General features: G+C 52.9%; 1 protein-coding gene across 2 annotated transcripts in view; it reads left to right on the top strand.

Annotated features, from left to right (window-relative positions):
* Window positions 1-5590: 5590 nt before the first annotated feature.
* Window positions 5591-17187, top strand: part of ACLY (ATP citrate lyase) — a 42803-nt gene continuing 31206 nt past the window's right edge. The window contains exons 1-7 of one of the 2 annotated variants that reach the window (XM_082440961.1): window positions 5591-5757; window positions 11057-11238; window positions 12434-12556; window positions 14281-14343; window positions 14783-14973; window positions 15438-15517; window positions 16663-16793. In XM_082440961.1, the coding sequence (XP_082297087.1) occupies window positions 11080-11238; window positions 12434-12556; window positions 14281-14343; window positions 14783-14973; window positions 15438-15517; window positions 16663-16793 (747 nt within the window). In that variant the 5' untranslated portion in view covers window positions 5591-5757; window positions 11057-11079. The remainder of the gene's footprint in view (window positions 5758-11056; window positions 11239-12433; window positions 12557-14280; window positions 14344-14782; window positions 14974-15437; window positions 15518-16662; window positions 16794-17187) is intronic. The other variant, XM_082440960.1, reaches the window with a different exon arrangement.

Genomic DNA, 17187 nt, shown 5'->3' with positions numbered 1-17187 from the left:
CATTCTACCCTTGCCCCCTTCCTTCTCAACACAGGAGTCAGAATATTCCTTCTAAAATATAACTCAGATCATGGCACTCTATTTAAAACCCTATAATGGTCCCCTATTTCACTCAGAATAAAAGCTACTCTCCCCATCACGCCCTGTGCTCCAGCCGCCTGGCCTCCTTACTGTTCCTCACGCAGGAAGACACCAGCTAGACTCCTTCCTTAGGGCCTTCTCTTGGCCTGTTCTCTCAGCCCCAATCGGCCTGGGACTGGGCTGGAATACTCCCTCCCCACCACTTAACTGACACTTTCCCCTCCTTCATGCATTTGCTCAAATCTCTCCTTTGCAATGAGGCTAACCCTGACTGTCCTCTATAATACTGCAACCTACTTGCCCTCAACTTCCAACGCGGGAATTGTTTATTCATTTATTTTTTTTTAACTAATTAATTTTTTTATGGAAGTATGTTGATTATAAAATTGTGTTAGTTTCAGGTGTACGGCACAGCCATTCAGTTATATATACATACATATATTCTTCAGATTCTCTTCCCTTACAGGTTATTACAAAATACTGAGTAGAGTTCCCTGTGCTATACAGTAGGTCCTTGTTGGTTATCTGTTCTATATACTTAGTAGTATGTATATGTTGATCTCAACCTCCTAATTTATCCCTCCCTGATTTGGGAATTCTTGATCCTCTGTGCTTTTCTTTTTTCCATAGCACCACCTTCCAATATACTATTATAACTTCTTTATTTATTTTATGAATTGTTTATTGCTGTTTCCGCTGATAAAATGTGAGCTCCACAGGGTGAACATCTTTGCTTGTTTCATTCACTGTTGTTGCTGCTCCAGTGCCCAGAATAGCATGTGGCACATTGCAGGAGTTCAGTAAATACATATTAAATGAAAGAACCACTGTCCTTTTTTTTTTTTTTTTTCCATAATCATTTCCTTGCTTTCCTCTGTGGTTTTTCCACCTATGTATCCATTCCAAATAATACAATTTAGTTTTGCTTGTTTTAACTCTATGTGAGTTGAATCCTACTATAACTGTGTTTTTATGGTCTACTTCCTTTTGCTCAACACTTGTTTTTTGAGACGCATTCATGTTGCTGTGGGTAGCTGCAATTCATTCATTTTCCCCTGCTGTCAAGATTTTCCTTGTATGAATACCACAACCCATCCATCCATCCAACTGTTGATGGACATCTGGGCTCTGTCCAGTTTTTGGACAATCTTGCATGTGTGTCCTCGCACATATGTGTGTGAGAGTCTCCGGGGTACATACCTAGGAGTGAAGCTGCAGGGTCTTAGTGTATGTGACTCTTTAATTTTATAAGATAAATGCCAAATGGTTTCCAAAGTAGTTTTTTTTTTTTTTTTTGGCTGCGTTGGGTCTTTGTTGCTGCGTGTGGGCTTTCTCTAGTTGTGGTGCGTGGGCTTCTCATTGCAGTGGCTTCTCTTGTTCTGGAGCGTGGGCTCTAGGCATGCGGGCTTCAGTAGTCTTAGCACATGGGCTCAGTAGTTGTGGCTTGCGGGCTCTAGAGCACAGGCTCAGTAGTTGTGGCGCATGGGCTTAGTTGCTCCGCAGCATGTGGGATCTTCCTGGACCAGGGATCGAACCCGTGTCTCCTGCATTGGCAGGCGGATTCTTAACCACTGCACCGCCAAGGAAGTCCCCCAAAGTAGTTGCATCAATCTGCCCTCCCATCTGCAGTAAGGTCACCTCTTTGGACCTCAGTTTCCCCTGTATTTCCTTTGTAAAATTAGAGAATTGGACTAGGGTATTTCTGAGGTCTCTTTTGGTTCTGACTTTCTATGAATCTGTCATCAAGGAGCCCTGAATAAGCAGCACTTGGGGCTGTGCATCCTTGAGACAACACCTAAGTTGTGAGGGAGAGAGGAGAATGCAACCTTTACTTGGGATGAGGCCTCCAAACATCCCAGGATGTCTCTTAACATTGGTGTTGGGAGACTCCCCTGGTGGTCCAGCGGTTAAAACTCCTCGCTTCCAATGCAGGGGGCCCGGGTTTGATCCCTGGTCAGGGAACTAGATCCCGCATGCCTCAACTAAAAGATCCCATGTGCTGCAACTAAAAGATCCCGTGTGCTGCAAATAAGACTAGGTGCAGCCAAATAGATAAATAAATATTAAAAAAAAAAAAAAAAAAGATTGGTGTCAGGGTAGAGACTTTGGCCCTGCTGGAGCCTGACAGCTCTTATCTGTACACCTTCTACCTGCCCTTGAAAGAATTCCCCAAAATGGAATGCAAAGAGAGACAAGAGGCAAAAATGACAAATTCACTCAGAGATAAGGTAAAACATGGCAAGTAAAGGTCAAGGCTGAGTGATCTGTTAGGGAGGAGTCATGCAGGCTCTGTCTTGGAACAGAAAGTGGTAAACTGCCTTCCTAGGGGAAAGTTTCCTGAAAGAAGGGGGAATTTCACAGGAAAACACCTGGTGGGGAGGAGGCAGCAGCAATTTTTAAGACAGGGTGAGGGTAAAGTTGGAGATGACTAGAAAGAGGCCAGCCAGGATTGGTTGGTCTGGCTGGAGGATACTTCCTGAGTACAGATGCTGGCTCTGGTGGACCCTCCCTGGGGCACTTCTCCAGGGCACACGGGCCCTTGGCTCCAGTTGGTGTTGGGAAAAAACTGAGTGTTGCAGGAGTGAGAACTCCCCCTGGTTCTCCACAGGGTGGAGGGACGATGGGTCTCTGCTGTAAGCCCCTGTCTCTGGCTGTCACAAGAGAGAGGTGGGTTTAGAACTGCACACTCCCGTAGACCCTCCTCCTGGCTGCATCTCCTCCCTCCTCCCCCTACTGTCCCCCTATGATTTCTTTCTTTCATTCACACATTCATTCCAGCGTATGTTCAGTCATATATACAGTGAGTGCCTAATACGTGCCTAGCCCCATGCTAGGCACTGGGGATGCCATAATGAACAAGGCACATTCCCGAGTCTTGAGGAGCTTATCGTCCAATGGGGAGATGCACTGGATATGATTATCTTTCCCTCCTCTTCACCTGCAGCAGGTTGTAGTGGACTAGGCAAGGGACCTGGTGGCAGAGGGTCAGTTGCTTATCTGCAAAATGATGATGACACTTAGTGCAAGGGGTTGCTGTGAGGAGTATGTGCTAGCACCCATGCCTCTCACGTAGTAGGTGCTCAATGAATATTAGCCAAAATGGATTAAAATCTAGGAGGGAGTCATTAGGTAGTCTAAGGCTTCTGAAACTGACATAGAGTGCCCAAAGCCTGGGCTCAGAGATGGTACCCAGTGACATGGACCTGTCCTCTGCCCAGTCTAAAAGAGGAGGGAGGTGATTCAAAAGGGAAAATCAAAAGAATTTAGAGCTTTTAAGTCAGAGAACAGAAAGATGAGAACATGGCGCCCAGATTGATTAATTTGAAGCAGAGGAGCCTCTGTGGGGGCATGGTGAGGTAGTGAGGGAGTCTTCCTGCGGGAGGCTGGGGGTAGAGGCCCGGAATGGGACCACTGAGAGAACTCAAAAACCTCAGTGATTGGCTCATGGACGTCTGGCCAGCACCTCTCCTCCCTCACTCCTTGGACAGTTACTTTCTTGTTGTCCTTCCCAGGACTAGTCAGACTTGGGTCCAGCAACATCTAGATGGGGAAGGTAATCACTCAGCAAATATTTATTGAGCATTTACTATGTACCAGGGCCCACTCAAAGTGCTGGAGAGACAGCAATGAAGAAAACATGTACATCTGCATATATATCTGAAGGATAAATTGTTAGAAGTGGAATTGCTGGGGCAAAGGGCATGTGCATTTAAATTTTTTCTCCACATTGTCAAGTTGATATACAAAGTTAGTTACAGTTTATGTTCTACTTGGATGCCTGTTTCTGGATGAGTGTATTTTTTTTTTTTTAATTTTGTTGAAGTATAGTTGACTTACAATGTTGTGTTAATTTCTGCTGTACAGCAAAGTGCTTGTTATACATACATGTATTCTTTTTTATACTCTTTTCCATATGGTTTATCACAGGATATTAAATATAATTCCCTGTGCTATACAGTAGGACCTTGTTGTTTGGATGAGTGTATCTTTCTAACCAGAGGGATAACTGCTACACAGTTGATACCCCTGACTGCAATCTTCCCACTAGCCCACGAAGATCCTGAGTTGCTATCCACCAAGGCCAGAAAAGGAGTACCTTCATAGGAGATCCTTTCTTTAGCTGTGATGAGGTCATCTTTCTCCAAGACTGATGCTATTTGGGGAGATTCTTGGTAGGGGTGGAGCTCACTCCATGTAGGAGTGGAAGACTCTCTATGACCAAGAGGAGAGGGGAGTTGAGGAACTGCTATTTCAAAAAGATGCCTGAGGGAAGGAACCAGAAAGTGACATCAACAGGGATCACTTTGTTCAGGCATGGGCAGCAAGTTTAGCTGCCCCACTCCTGGCTATGACTGGATTGCAGGGAGAACGGTTTGGCTGAGTTTTTGTGCACAAGAATGTCAACATCGTTACAGTGTATGACCCCAGTGCTTGGCAGGGACACGGCCATGCGGATTCTCTGCACACTGGGCTGACCCCTTCACCTGAGCTGCTCAGCGCATGATCCTCCTTCCTGGAGCTAGACAGCTGTTAGGGTCAGGGAGCAGCTCGGGAGACATAGAGGACTGGGGTGGACATAGGAAAGCTCCAGAATGTCGCAGCAGTAAATATATGTCTTGGTTTCCAGGACTGTCTGATTTCAAAAATACTGCCCCACAAGTTCACCAGCACCTGTCAGGCCGGGTGTCCCAGATTTTGACTTGGAAAATATAGTCTGTCTCACAGGTAATGGAGAAGGGGGAAGGCAGCAGTTCGTTCATTCCTGTGTCTAAGCGTGGGATTGTGGGGGGAGGGGCGGGAGCAGGAGACCAGCAGAGATGGGCCCAGCTCTGTGCTAGAATCTCCCGTTGAATTCTCAGCTCAGCGCTGAGGTGAGCAGGTGAGTAGGACGCAAGGTGGTGTGATTGACGCCTTTCTAGCCCCACCTGCTTACCCGGTCCTCCGCCCTATCCCACCCACTTTGGGAGGTCTAATCTGTAAACCTCAGCTCTCTGCCTCGCCCCACCAGCTCAACGAATAAGGTCCACATGCAAATGGGAAAGCAGTCTACCACGGCTGCTTAAATACCTGGTCTAAGCAACTGGGTTCGGTGTGGCCGATTTCAGGCTGCGGGGATACGGACGTCAGTTTCTCCCCCGGGGAGACAGGAAGGAGACTCCGGGTTCCCAAAGCTGCTATACAGCCCGTTCGGTTGACACCCCAGCCCCCCTCCCCAACTCCCCCATCGCAGCGGCGGTCCGCCCACCTCCTAAGCGATCAGGCCACTACCCCCAGCCTCCTACATTCTCCTCCCAGTGTAGCCCAGCCCATCTCCCCACCCGAGGCCCCGCCCCCGACCCCTCCCTGTCCTGGCAGGCTCCGGAGAGGCAGTGCCGGCCAGCAGTCTGGGACAGACGCACCAGCGGGACTACAAGTCCCAGCAGCCCCTGGGGCCCGGCCTCGGGGCGGGGCTATACCGGGCAGCGAATTGGGAGGAGCCCTGGAGCTCAGGCTAGGGAACGCGCATGGCCAATCGCCGGGGGGCTCGCGCCGTGTGTCGATGGGGGCGGGGAGAAGCCCGCCAGGGCCCGGACAAAAGCCGGATCCCGGGCGGCCACGGGAAGCTGGAGTGCTCCAGGTAGTGGCGGTGTTTTGGGGCCTGTAGACCGAGCGCTGCTCACAGACTTTCGCAGAGAGGTGAGTGGCGGGCGACTGCTTTCGCGAGATGGACCTCACCTGGTCCCGGAGCTTCCTGCCTCCCTCCCCCAACCCGGAACCGCCTCCCCCGACGCCGGCTTCGGGTTCACGCGCGCTCCCTGCACCTGCTTGGAAGTTTTGAGGGTCTTAAGCTTTAGGTTAGCCTTCGCCGGGATCCCGGCTGGTCGCCTCGTGTCGCCCCCTCCCCTCCCCCACTCCTCCACATTCCAGTTCCTGGGAGTTTGCACAGGGCTTGCTGCCGTCCTTGGCTGTCTTCCCTCCGCCGAATTGCATTTGCCTCTAACTGGAGCCCCTCATCCCCACCCCGGGGCCAGTCCTCGAGCCTCGTCGGGCTTTATCCGGCCACTTCTTGCCCCCATCTGGGTCCCCCCCACCGGATGCCGGGGACGGGAAGTAGTGGCTAGTTTCCCCACTCCTACCCCTCATAATCCGGGCTCAGGCCCTTCCTCTTAGTTCTGTGGAGAGTCGACTGAGCCCCGCGCCGAAGTGGAGGGAGTGAGCGGGGCACGCAGCCGCTGCGGGCCATATGGGGCCGGGCCGACCCAGGCCTCGCCACGAGGACCTAGCCTTGGATCGGCGGCGCAGGAAAGACCCTCCTAGCTCTGGAGGTGCCGTCGGGCCCAGCCGCTAAGCGACAGATGGCCGGGGTACCCGTCTCCCTCCCCACCTTTGGCGTTGATGCCGAGCTTGGTTGAGGCAAGGTCCTCAAGGGGCTGGAGGATGCTGCCGCCGCCCTCCTGTTGGGCTTGGCAGAGGGCCAGTCGCGGCGCCAGCTGCCCTCTCCAACCTTGGCGGATACTGTGAAGTGCCAAGGAGTTCTGCCATTAGGTAGTCCTCCGGAGTCTGCCTGGGAAGAGGATTTTGGGGGGTGGTGGGAGGGGAGCAGTGCATAGCACAGTTTGGTCAGCCAGCCCACAGCCCGCTTCTCTCTCCACCCTTTAACTTTGCTCTGGGTTCCAGCCAGCTCAGATCATTGGGTTTCTGAGATTCTGAAATGTTGGGTGAAGGACAGCTGGTAGACCCAGCTGCCCAGAGGGTTGTTTTCACCTCTTAAAGAGCTGCTGCTGCTGCTGCTTCTTCTTCTTTTTTTTTTTTTAAGAGCTCCTTAAACAGCTTGGAGGATGGTGATGGGAACAGCCCTCGGACACTGAGCTGGGTGGTTGGTGCCTCCACCCCCATTCTCCACTATGTTTGCTGCAGTAGGGGACCCTCAGAATTCTGCCCCTCCTTTTATTCCAGGGATTGCCTGTCATTTCAAAAAAACCCCAATCCTACGGATACTAACCTTAAAATAAGTGCTCTTTGTCCTTCCCACAGAGACCATAAGTAGCATCCCCAGTGGTTCCTCTTCTCCACTGGCTGTGTCCCAGGGATACAGTCCTGGGGAACAGACTCCTTTCATTCAGCCTTCTCTGTGGGCTGCTTCTGCCCTGGGTGGCTGCTGTGGATGAACTCTTATCCTGTCTGCAGAAAAGACCCCATTCTGCTCAGAAGGTCCCTCCTTTGGATTGAGAGAGAGAGAGAGAGAGAGTGTGTGTGTGTGTGTGTGTGTGTGTGTGTGTGTGTGTGTGTGTGTTTTCAGGTTCCTTGGCATGATTTCTCCCACATTTAGCTAGGTAACAGTTTCCGGGGCCCCAAAGTGGACCCTTGGGGTCTTAGCTCTGCCCTGAAACCATCTCTCACCAGTTTGCTAGCACATTCAGTTATTCAATTCCTGAGGAGGCAGCCCAAGACTCTGTAGTGGGGTGTGTGTGTGTGTGTGTGTGTGTTGTGTTCCCAGCACAGATTGGTATACACGTTAAGTCCCGTTGTCACTTGAGCAGATGTTCTTAGCTATTGGTCTCTGGGCTGTCAGATCATGGTCATAGGTCACCACCTTGAAATGATATGCACAATTGGGTATGTGCACATTTTTCTGGGCTTTTCTTCTGGTGCTCAGAAGAGTCTGAGACCTCAAATAGGTTAAGAGCCACTGCCCTAGAGAGACCCTACTGAATGATTAAACTTGCGGATTTATCTGCACCCAGTCCACTCCCTGGCTTTGTGAGCCTTCTTACCCTGTCTTGAATATGCAGAGGCCAGATTCTTTCCCTGCTTGCTTTTATTCTATCATGTAAATTCTCTGTCTTGGCCTTGAGAGGGCCTGCCCCATCTAAGCCACAGTGCTCTAGTGGCAAATCTGTGTTTGGGTGAACTGGCAAAGCTTTTCTATCCTGTATCATCCCCTGTTGTCTTCTCTCCCATCCCCTCCCGAGGACTGGTTGAAGATGAGTTCTTGGATCTGAGATTTGAACAAGGGCTCAAGAAAATTGTGATTTTTTTTCAGCTGCAGAAGGTCTCGTTTCTCATCCGTGTTCTTTCCAAAGTTGGGTCTCTGTTTGGGGAGGTGCCAGGTTCGGGGGGTTGTTGTTCTGGGAGCGCCCTCTGCTGGAGAGGCTTAGCGAGGGGCTTCCTTTCTCCTGGAATCTGTGATCAGCCGGCGGCTGATGTGTCTGAACCGCTAAGGGTGGTCAGCGGCTGCCCCCTCCTTTCTCTGCTTGATCTGCCCTGGGCTGCACTCTGTTTGGGAGGTGGGTAGGGGCACGTGTACCCATCTGATTTCAGGACCAGTTTTTCTGGTCTGAGTCAAGGAGGCTGGGAAATGGAGCTGGAGTGGGTGGGTGGTGGAGGGCCGTGAGGCAGTGGGCCTGGTTGAGGTACCTCCTTCGGAAACTTACGTTGAGAAGGAGCCGGAAGTCATCCCAGGGGAAGGTGAGAAAAGGGAACGTCTCCTTTGAGCCCCTTCCCAGCTACCTGACTTTGGGCCAGACACCAGACTGAATGCACCCATTGTGCCGAGCTGGAGACTAGCTGGGAGGCTGAGGGAGCCAGCCAAGCCAGGGTGAGAACCTGAAGCCCAGCCTGGCTTTTGGGAGGGAGGTGCAGAGTGGCCCCTGGAACTCTGGCCTTCCCTCAGCTGGGAATGGAGATCAGCCTTCCTGAGTGTATAAACCAGCCAGCCCTGCAGTTCCACCCTCCTTTATTTACACTTGACTTTTCTCCCCCAGCAAATTCAACAACTTCAGTTCTGGGTCTTTGTTGGAGAGGCAGGAGTGACTTTTCCTGATCTGGCCAAGCTCTTGGCATGAATGACTTGGTTTCCTTTCCCTCCCTGTCTCCCCACCCTTTCTCTCCCCAAATCGCTCCTGGCACTACCCAAGGGAGAATGGGTGTGTCAGGACGAAGCGATGGGGAGGGAATATGAAGAAATTGTCATCAGAGACTCTTCTGTGAGGTGAAGGTAGGGGAAGTGGCCTGGTCCTTGGAGAACTGGTCTTTTCTCTAGGGCTGAGGTGTGGGTTTTCTGGGGACCAGGAGTGAGAGGGTTTGGGTTCAAGCCTTGGGTCCCAGACTTCCCTGGTTTGGCAGTGGTTAAGAATCCGCCTGCCGGGGCTTCCCCGGTGGCTCAGGAGACACGGGAGACACGCAGGAGACACGGGTTCGAGCCCTGGTCTGGGAGGATCCCACATGCCGCGGAGCAACTAAGCCCGTGCGCCACAACTACGGAGCCTGCGCTCTAGAGCCCGCGAGCCACAACTACTGAGCCCGTGTGCCACAACTACTGAAGCCCGCGCGCCTAGAGCCTGTGCTCTGCAACAAGAGAAGCCACCGCAATGGGAAGCCCACGCACCACAACGAAGAGTAGGCCCCGCTCACCGCAACTAGAGAAAGCCTGTGTGCAGCAACAAAGACCCAACGCAGCCAAAAATAAAAATAAATAAATTAAAAAAAAAAAAAAAAAAAAAAAGAATCCGCCTGCCAATGCATGTGACACAGATTCTAGCCCTGGTCCCGGAAGATCCCGCATGCCGCAGAGCAGCTAAGCCCGTGCACCACAATTACTGAAGCCCATGCGCCTAGAGCCCATGCTCTGCAACAAGAGAAGCCACCACATTGAGAAGCCTGCGCACCACAACAAAGAGTAGCCCCCGCTGGCCACAACTAGAGTAAACCTGCACGCAGCAACGAAGACCCAACACAGCCAAAAAAAGAAAAAAAAAAGCCTTAGGTCCCCTGCTTTTTTTTTTTTTTTTGGCTGCATTGGGTCTTCATTGCTGCGTGTGCGCTTTCTCTAGTTGCAGTGCGCGGGCTTCTCATTGCAGTGGCTTCTCGTGTTGCGGAGCACGGGCTCTAGGGCTCAGGCTCGGTAGTTGTGGCTCTCGGGCTTAGTTGCTCCGCGGCATGTGGGATCTTCCCGGACCAGGGCTCGAACCCGTGTCCCCTGCATTGGCAGGTGGATTCTTAACCACTGCACCACCAGGGAAGTCCTCCCCCCCTGCCCCCGCCCAACCCACTTATTAATTAGGCTTCTTGGACAAGTTATCTTAACCCCTCTGAGGTTTTATTCCTCATCTAAGAAACAAGGCCATAAATCTCCATGTCCCTCCCAGGGCTCACATACACGTGACCGAGGATGGTTTCTGCCTCTTCTCCCAACTCTGGCTCAGTTAGAAGTGACCAGTATGGGTGGTCCCCAGAGAGGCCTCTGTTTTGCTCTAAATTAGTAGCTGGATGACTCAGTGGGGTGGGTGGAATGCACTGAAAGTCCCAGTTCCCCCAGCCTGTTTCTGCTCTGAACTTGGTTGGGAGTCTAGTGTCCTGGGAGAAATGGGCTTTGACGTGACTCTTCCTCTTTGCTCCTTGGGGGCTTGGTCCTGCGTGAGGCTAAGTAGACTTGCTCGCCCAGCCTTCAGGCTGGTGATGTGTATAAGAGTGTGAAGTGGGTGAGTCTGGGTGTGGGGGAGACCAAACGTGGAGGGTGTGTAAGGCCAACATTGCACGGTTTGGCTGTGTTCCCCACAGGTCACAGAACCAAAGGGTGTGTTTCAGTGTCTGTATGTCCACCTTGGCTGGGACTAGCACTCAGGTTTGGGTCACATCCCTGCTATTCCTGGTCTCCCCTCCGGCTTCCTTTGTGCCAGGATGAATGTGGTCTTGGGTGAGCTAGTTTTCCCAAAGGGAGTGGAGGCCAAGAGTCCCTGGGGAAATAAATGCCACCTTTCTTTTTCTCCACCATTTTTCCTCATCCATCATTTCCCGATCCTCCTTCTATGATGTTAGAAGTGCTGTTTGAGATCTCCCTTCCATCCCTCCTCCTGGGGCAGCCCTCTTCTCCCTCGGAGAAGCGCTGAGATCTGGTTTTATTGTCTGGGGGCAGCTGGGCGTGGGTCTGCCCTGCTGGAGAAGATAGTGCGTCCATCTCCCCAGCCCCTCTGACCAGCCCCTCTCACCCCACCAGGTAGAGCAGGGCCCTCCGCAGCAATGTCGGCCAAGGCGATCTCCGAGCAGACAGGCAAAGAACTCCTCTACAAGTACATCTGCACCACCTCGGCCATCCAGAACCGGTTCAAGTATGCCCGGGTCACCCCTGACACTGACTGGGCCCACCTGCTGCAGGACCACCCGTGGCTGCTCAGCCAGGTGAGCCCGCGCCCGCCCCCCCCCACCCCACCCCGGCCTGAGCCCCTCCTCCAGGCCCAGAGTCCCAGGAAGAGAAAGCAGTCGGTTTGCTGGAGATGTCCCCCCGGGGCATGTGATGGCAGATGGCCTGCAAGGGTGGGCAGGGTGCAGGGGGCTGAGCACGTTTTGTGTTTGGCCCCGGGCCCTGCATGCTGAGGTCCCCTGGCATGGCGTACAGAGCCTGGATTGGAACTGGACAAACCGGGGTTCAGATGGCAGCTCTCTGCATATTAACCATGTGGCCTGGGGCAAGCCATTTCACCTCTCTAGAGTTTTAGATTCTCCATCTGTCAAATGGGCATAACACTCACCCTGTGAGTTTAAGGATTAGTAACAATGTCTGGAAAGTATTCAGTGTGCTGCCTGGCACTTGGTAGATGCTCACTAAAAAACATCCACCCTATCAGGAATATGTGAGGGCCATGAGGAAGTGTGACGTTGTACTTTGGGTAGAATGGCTGATGGGATCCACCCTGGAGTAGAGGCTCCTCTCTGTAGATCTCTGCAAGGCTATTGTTGGGATGGTGTCTGGAAGCTTAGACTTCTTTGGCAGGTCCCAGAGGGCGGGACCGGGACCAGTAGGGGGAGGCGTTCAAGGATGCAGGTTTCCTCCCACCATGAGGCAGCCCAAACCACAAAGCGAGCTGCCTCCAGAGGCGGTGAACTTCCTGGTACTGGAGGTGTGTGAGCAGTGGCTAGGGGCTGCTTGTTGGTCTTATAGACAGGGTTCAAACACAGGGATCGGGTTGACCAGATGTCCTTTAAGGTCCTTTGTCACCCCAAGGCTCTGTCTCTGTTCTTTGTTTTGAAACACAGGCGTTAGTCCGTATTCTGAGGAGTTGAATGAAGCTAGGATACCACATAGAGAGGGTAGGGAATCACTTACTCATTCAGCAGGTATTCAGTGAGCACCTGCTCTGCCAGACCCCATCCTGGGTGAGGATGGCTTTAGATTCCTGGTTGTTAAAAGAAAGATGTTGGCTGGGGTAGGTGAGGGAAGCTTCTGGGAGTTGACCTTGAAGGTTGGGTGGAATTCGCTCTGGGGGTGGGGTGGATTGGAAGCCACCAGGCTACGCTGTGCTTTGGGTCCCCAAACTGTCACCTCTTACTCTACCCTATCTTTCCTTGCTGTAAATACAAACCCCTCTTATTCCAGAGCTTGGTGGTTAAGCCAGACCAGCTGATCAAACGGCGTGGAAAGCTGGGCCTAGTTGGGGTCAACCTCACTCTGGACGGAGTCAAGTCCTGGCTGAAGCCACGGCTGGGACAGGAGGCCACAGTGAGTCTGGGTGTAGGATCGGGGTGGATGTGCTGTGGTAACAGAAGCAACTGTGGTCGCCTCCAGATCAGCAACCCTGTGGGTCACCCCCACAGCCGGCCAGATTGCAGCCTGGGGAAGGCAGGAGCCCAGCAGAGCTGCCTTAGGCAGCAGGGCCGCCTTGGTGCTCATTCCCAGCTCCCCTATCAGGGAATGGCAAGATGTGCTGTACAGGTAACCCCAGTACAGTTTGAGAGCCAGGCGGAAATGGTCTGTTTCTTTAACAACAGTCGTGGAGATGGGACTCTGAGAACTATTCTGGGAACTCCTTTCTTTTCAGTTTCCAGAAAGGGTAGGGTAGCTTGTCATGACCTGCGTATATAAGTGGGTGGGTAAAAAGAAAAAAAAAACTTGTAGAAGAGAGATGCAGAATCATTTAGGCAGAAACGTTCTTGGGCCAAGAACCGAGGAGGAGGAAACAATTAATAATACTGAAGAGTAAACTTAATTCTTGCCTTCTCCCAGCTCGTTGATCCATTTCAACTCTGTAGATGAGATAGTTAAAAGTGGAATATGGCTTAGGAAGGCTAAGTGATGCCCAGAAATAAAATTGCATTTCTTTTTCTTCTCCCAAAAGGAGCTGGAGAACTGAAGGGAGGGAGTAGGCTGAGGCTTGGCTTACCCTGGGGAGGATGTGCTGTCCGTACCTGGCTTTGTCGCATCTGGGGTGACCACGGACCAGGGTTGAGCTGTTCTCTAACCTGGTTGCCCGGGAGTAGGATGAAGATGGTGATGGAGCCATCTTCCTTTTGACTGGCCTTCCTCAAATTAGCTCTTCACGTTAATTTCCCAGTTTCTGGCTCTTGTGGGTAAAGAGGGATCCTTGAAGTTATACACAGGCCTGGGGGCAGAGGGATCTTGACCTCTGTGCCCCCAGGCCTTTGGGGAGAGGACAGCAGGGTTGGGGGCTGAGCAGTGTCCCCAGGGAGGTCCTCATGCTTCCTTCTCCTCAGCTGTCTGTTGGGAGGGGGATGTCAAGGACCTCTGAGCTGGCAGCAGCATTGACCCCGGCAGGAGCAGCTCATTACCTCTGATGGATCACTGTCTGGTCCTGACTCAGCAATGACGCACGCATGGGTGGGCGGGGGCTTCGGGACACGCTGGGAGGGATGAGGGCTGTCTCGCCTCGGCTGCTGCCAGGGACCCACTCAAACTGATTAGCTCTGCAGGCCTGTTGTCCTCAGCCGGGAAGGTCTGTGTGGAAAAGTTTTCCCTGTCAAGCTCCCCTCTCTCCCCCCCTCCCAGCCATTCCCTGCGCCTAGACTCACGTTCTGGGGCTGGGTCTCCCTGCCTGAGCTCTGGGATAGGTAGCCTTGATTTGTCCGAGCGCTTTAATTTGTGGCACAGCAGAGGGGGAGATGCTCCTGGTCTCTGCTTTTGGGGGCGGGGCGACGTTGCAACTCATTTATCATCCTCCAGAGGAGGCAGGAAAGAATGTGTGAGGTCAGTGTTGAAGTGTAGCTGGCACGAGGTGGTGGGTGGAAGAGGAGATCTCATGAAGACTTCTTGAGCCCATTGCCCTGGTTTCTGGAAAGATCTCTTTCTGGCAGGTGTCGTGGCAGTAGTGCTTGGGCCCCGCCTCTGATGGGAGGGCGAGGTGGAGGGACCAGAGGGCAATCCTTCCTCCTGCCCTGCGAGCAAGACATGCCTTCTGGTCTAAGCTTTATCTCCCTCAATCTCTGCAGGTTGGCAAGGCCAGAGGCTTCCTCAAGAACTTTCTGATCGAACCCTTCGTCCCCCACACTCAGGTATGTGTGGGGTGGCTCCAAGCTGGGTCTTCTCCCTCTGGGAGCTTTGTGCCTGTTGACCCTAAAATGATGAAGGAGAAATCAAGCTGCTGGAGAAAAACCAAAGGGACCAGTCTCTGAAGCGGTGCTAAGGGTTTGAGGGTGCTGCGGAGCAGGGAGTCCAGAGATGAAGGAAAGGGCTTAGGAATCAAGGCTGGTAACAGAGGGGACTTCCCAGTGCTGGGATGAGAAGGACTTGGAGGCAGGGCCCCTTCCTCCAGAGCAGGTCACGTTGGCTCAATCTGGACTGTCAGCCAGCAAGGCAGTGGCCTCTTGTCTCTTGTCCTCAAGGGGAAGATGGTGACCTGCTCTTACCTGGTGAGAGGTGTCTACGGGGTTTTAGAAATGATACCACCGGGGTTGGGCCCCTCACCCACGTGGTGCTCTCTTCCCCCGTAAGGAGGAGGAGTTCTACGTCTGCATCTATGCTACCCGAGAAGGGGACTACGTCCTGTTCCACCACGAAGGTGGGGTGGATGTGGGTGACGTGGACGCCAAAGCCCAGAAACTGCTCGTTGGTGTGGACGAGAAGCTGAATCTTGAGGGCATCAAGAAACACCTGTTGGTCCACGCCCCTGAAGACAAGAAAGAGTTGAGTGAGAGGGATGGCAGGGAGGTGGCAGCGGAGGAACGGGGAAGGCCGACAGCTCTGGGCACAGAGTGGGGAAGGCAGAGTGGCCTTCCCTGTCTGGGCACCCACTACACCGCCCCCGCATCTGGCCGGAGGGTGGGGAGCAGGAGGCAGGCACAGCCACTCGCCATCCCCAGGAGGGATGCTGGGGGTGGGGGGGAGGCCGGCTCAGACTGCAGTGCGCGTCAGCGTCCCTCACCTCCGTGCCCCGTCTGTCTGGCGCGTGTCCCCCTCCTGCTCCATGCCTGACAGCTCCCTTCCGCCTCAGTGGCTGAAGAGTGATGTCTGGGGAGCGGGGTTTGGAGCAGAAAGTGAGGGGTCAGCGGGGTGGGTGTTGGGAAGGGGAGCTGTCAGTGGCAGTGAGAGATTGCCACTGAGCCCACTCCGCCACGGATTGACAGTCCCTCTCTGCCTCCCCCTCTAGAATTCTGGCCAGCTTTATCTCCGGCCTCTTCAATTTCTATGAGGATCTGTACTTCACCTACCTCGAGATCAACCCCCTTGGTAACTATCTCTGCTGGGGTGGGACAGGGCAGAGTCCCAGTACCTATGGTAACCCTGGCCTTGACGTTCCGAGGACCAGACCCCCACTTGCAGGGGGCAGCGCAGACAGCTGTGCGTGGGCGGAGGGATCTCCAGGCTCCTGTTCCTGAGCTCTCAGGAGGCCACAATCACTCCTCTTTTCGCCAACTCCAGTTTCTTTCTTTTCTTCTGTGATGGGGAAGTCCTGGTTATGATCTGACTGCTCTGTGGCTCTCCCTGCCAGTGGGTTAGGCTGTTCTACCAGGAGCTGAGCTGCCCCTGCATCCGCCTGACCAGTCAGACCCTTCCTTCCTCTTGGTGCCTCGGAGACCCCCTCCCCGCCTCCCCTTCCAGGAGTTGGTCCATCACTGACCCCCAAGGCTGAAAAGACCTTGGCGAAGGCTCTCACGCTGTGAAGGAGGCAGGTGGCGTGGGCTGGCTCTGGCCAGGGCTTCTTAGGGCAAAGTCCTGATTCAGATTCCAACTAGGGATGTAGCCCCTCTAATGGGCCAGATGGCTCTGTGCTGACTTAATTAGCTAAATGGTCCTGGGGGAAAGGGAAATGGACTCCAGTGAGGCGGCAGTAAATGAATCCTGCTGGCTGGGGGCCCAGTGTGCGCACGGCTTCCCACTTCTCACTGGACCCTAGGAGACCCTGGTGTGTGCACCCAGGGGCCTTAGAGACTGTGCCTTAAACACTTTTTTTTTTTTGAGTTCTGATAGACTTTATTATTATTATTATTTTTAACATCTTTATTGGAGTATAATTGTTTTACTTTTTTTTTTAAATAGCAGGGTTGTGGTGGATGAATAGTTAGACATTTAAGGCACGGAGTATAGCATTTTATAAAAATGCTTAAAAATTGCCATGGCAACTGAAACAGACGTTTCTGCCCTATTACCTACAGGTCAGGGAGGGGGGACTGGTCTTGTAGAATTTGTTTTTCCTTGAATGGAGGAAAAGTTGTGTCTCCATAAGGACCAGTCTGGTTTCTTGTTGAGCTAGAGAGTCGTTAGGCCTGGGTGGTCCCCCATGGGAGTGGTGTGTGGGGAAGTCTGGAGGGGGTTGGAGGTTGATGGTCATCTCTGCTAGGGCCCATGTCTGATTGCCTGTTCTTTTTTTAAAGTGGTGACCAAAGATGGCGTCTACATCCTTGACTTGGCAGCCAAGGTGGACGCCACCGCCGACTACATCTGCAAAGTGAAGTGGGGTGATATAGAGTTCCCTCCCCCCTTCGGACGGGAGGCTTATCCAGAGGTAAGGCTGGTTTGGGGAGGAGATGGAGAGTGAGGGGGACCGGCAGGGTGGGGGGGGGGTGACTGATCTCCTATGAGCATTTGGCAACCCTTGTGGGCTATATATTTGGCAGGAAAGGAAGGCCAAGTGCCATTTAATTTTTTTAAAACCCTGGAGGAGGAGGGTGTGGGGGTCAGCCAAGCCTCTGAATCCCGGCCGGAGATCCTTTTAGACTCCCCTCTCAATCAACCTCCCTGGGCTCATGACCTGATTTGTTGTTTCTCAGTAATTTTGAGTGGCTCCCCGAATCCTGTCAGGAAGGTAGTTCTCTCGGCCACTTGCTGAGAATTTTAATTGCTCCTTCCCAATCCATCCTCTGAGAGGTCCTCGCCACGGGATCAGGCGTGTGTGACAG

The sequence above is a fragment of the Balaenoptera physalus genome, assembly GCF_965194825.1.
Source record: "Balaenoptera physalus genome assembly, chromosome: 20".
NCBI classification, from domain to species: domain Eukaryota; kingdom Metazoa; phylum Chordata; class Mammalia; order Artiodactyla; family Balaenopteridae; genus Balaenoptera; species Balaenoptera physalus.
This window is presented reverse-complemented; position numbering and strand designations above follow the sequence as displayed.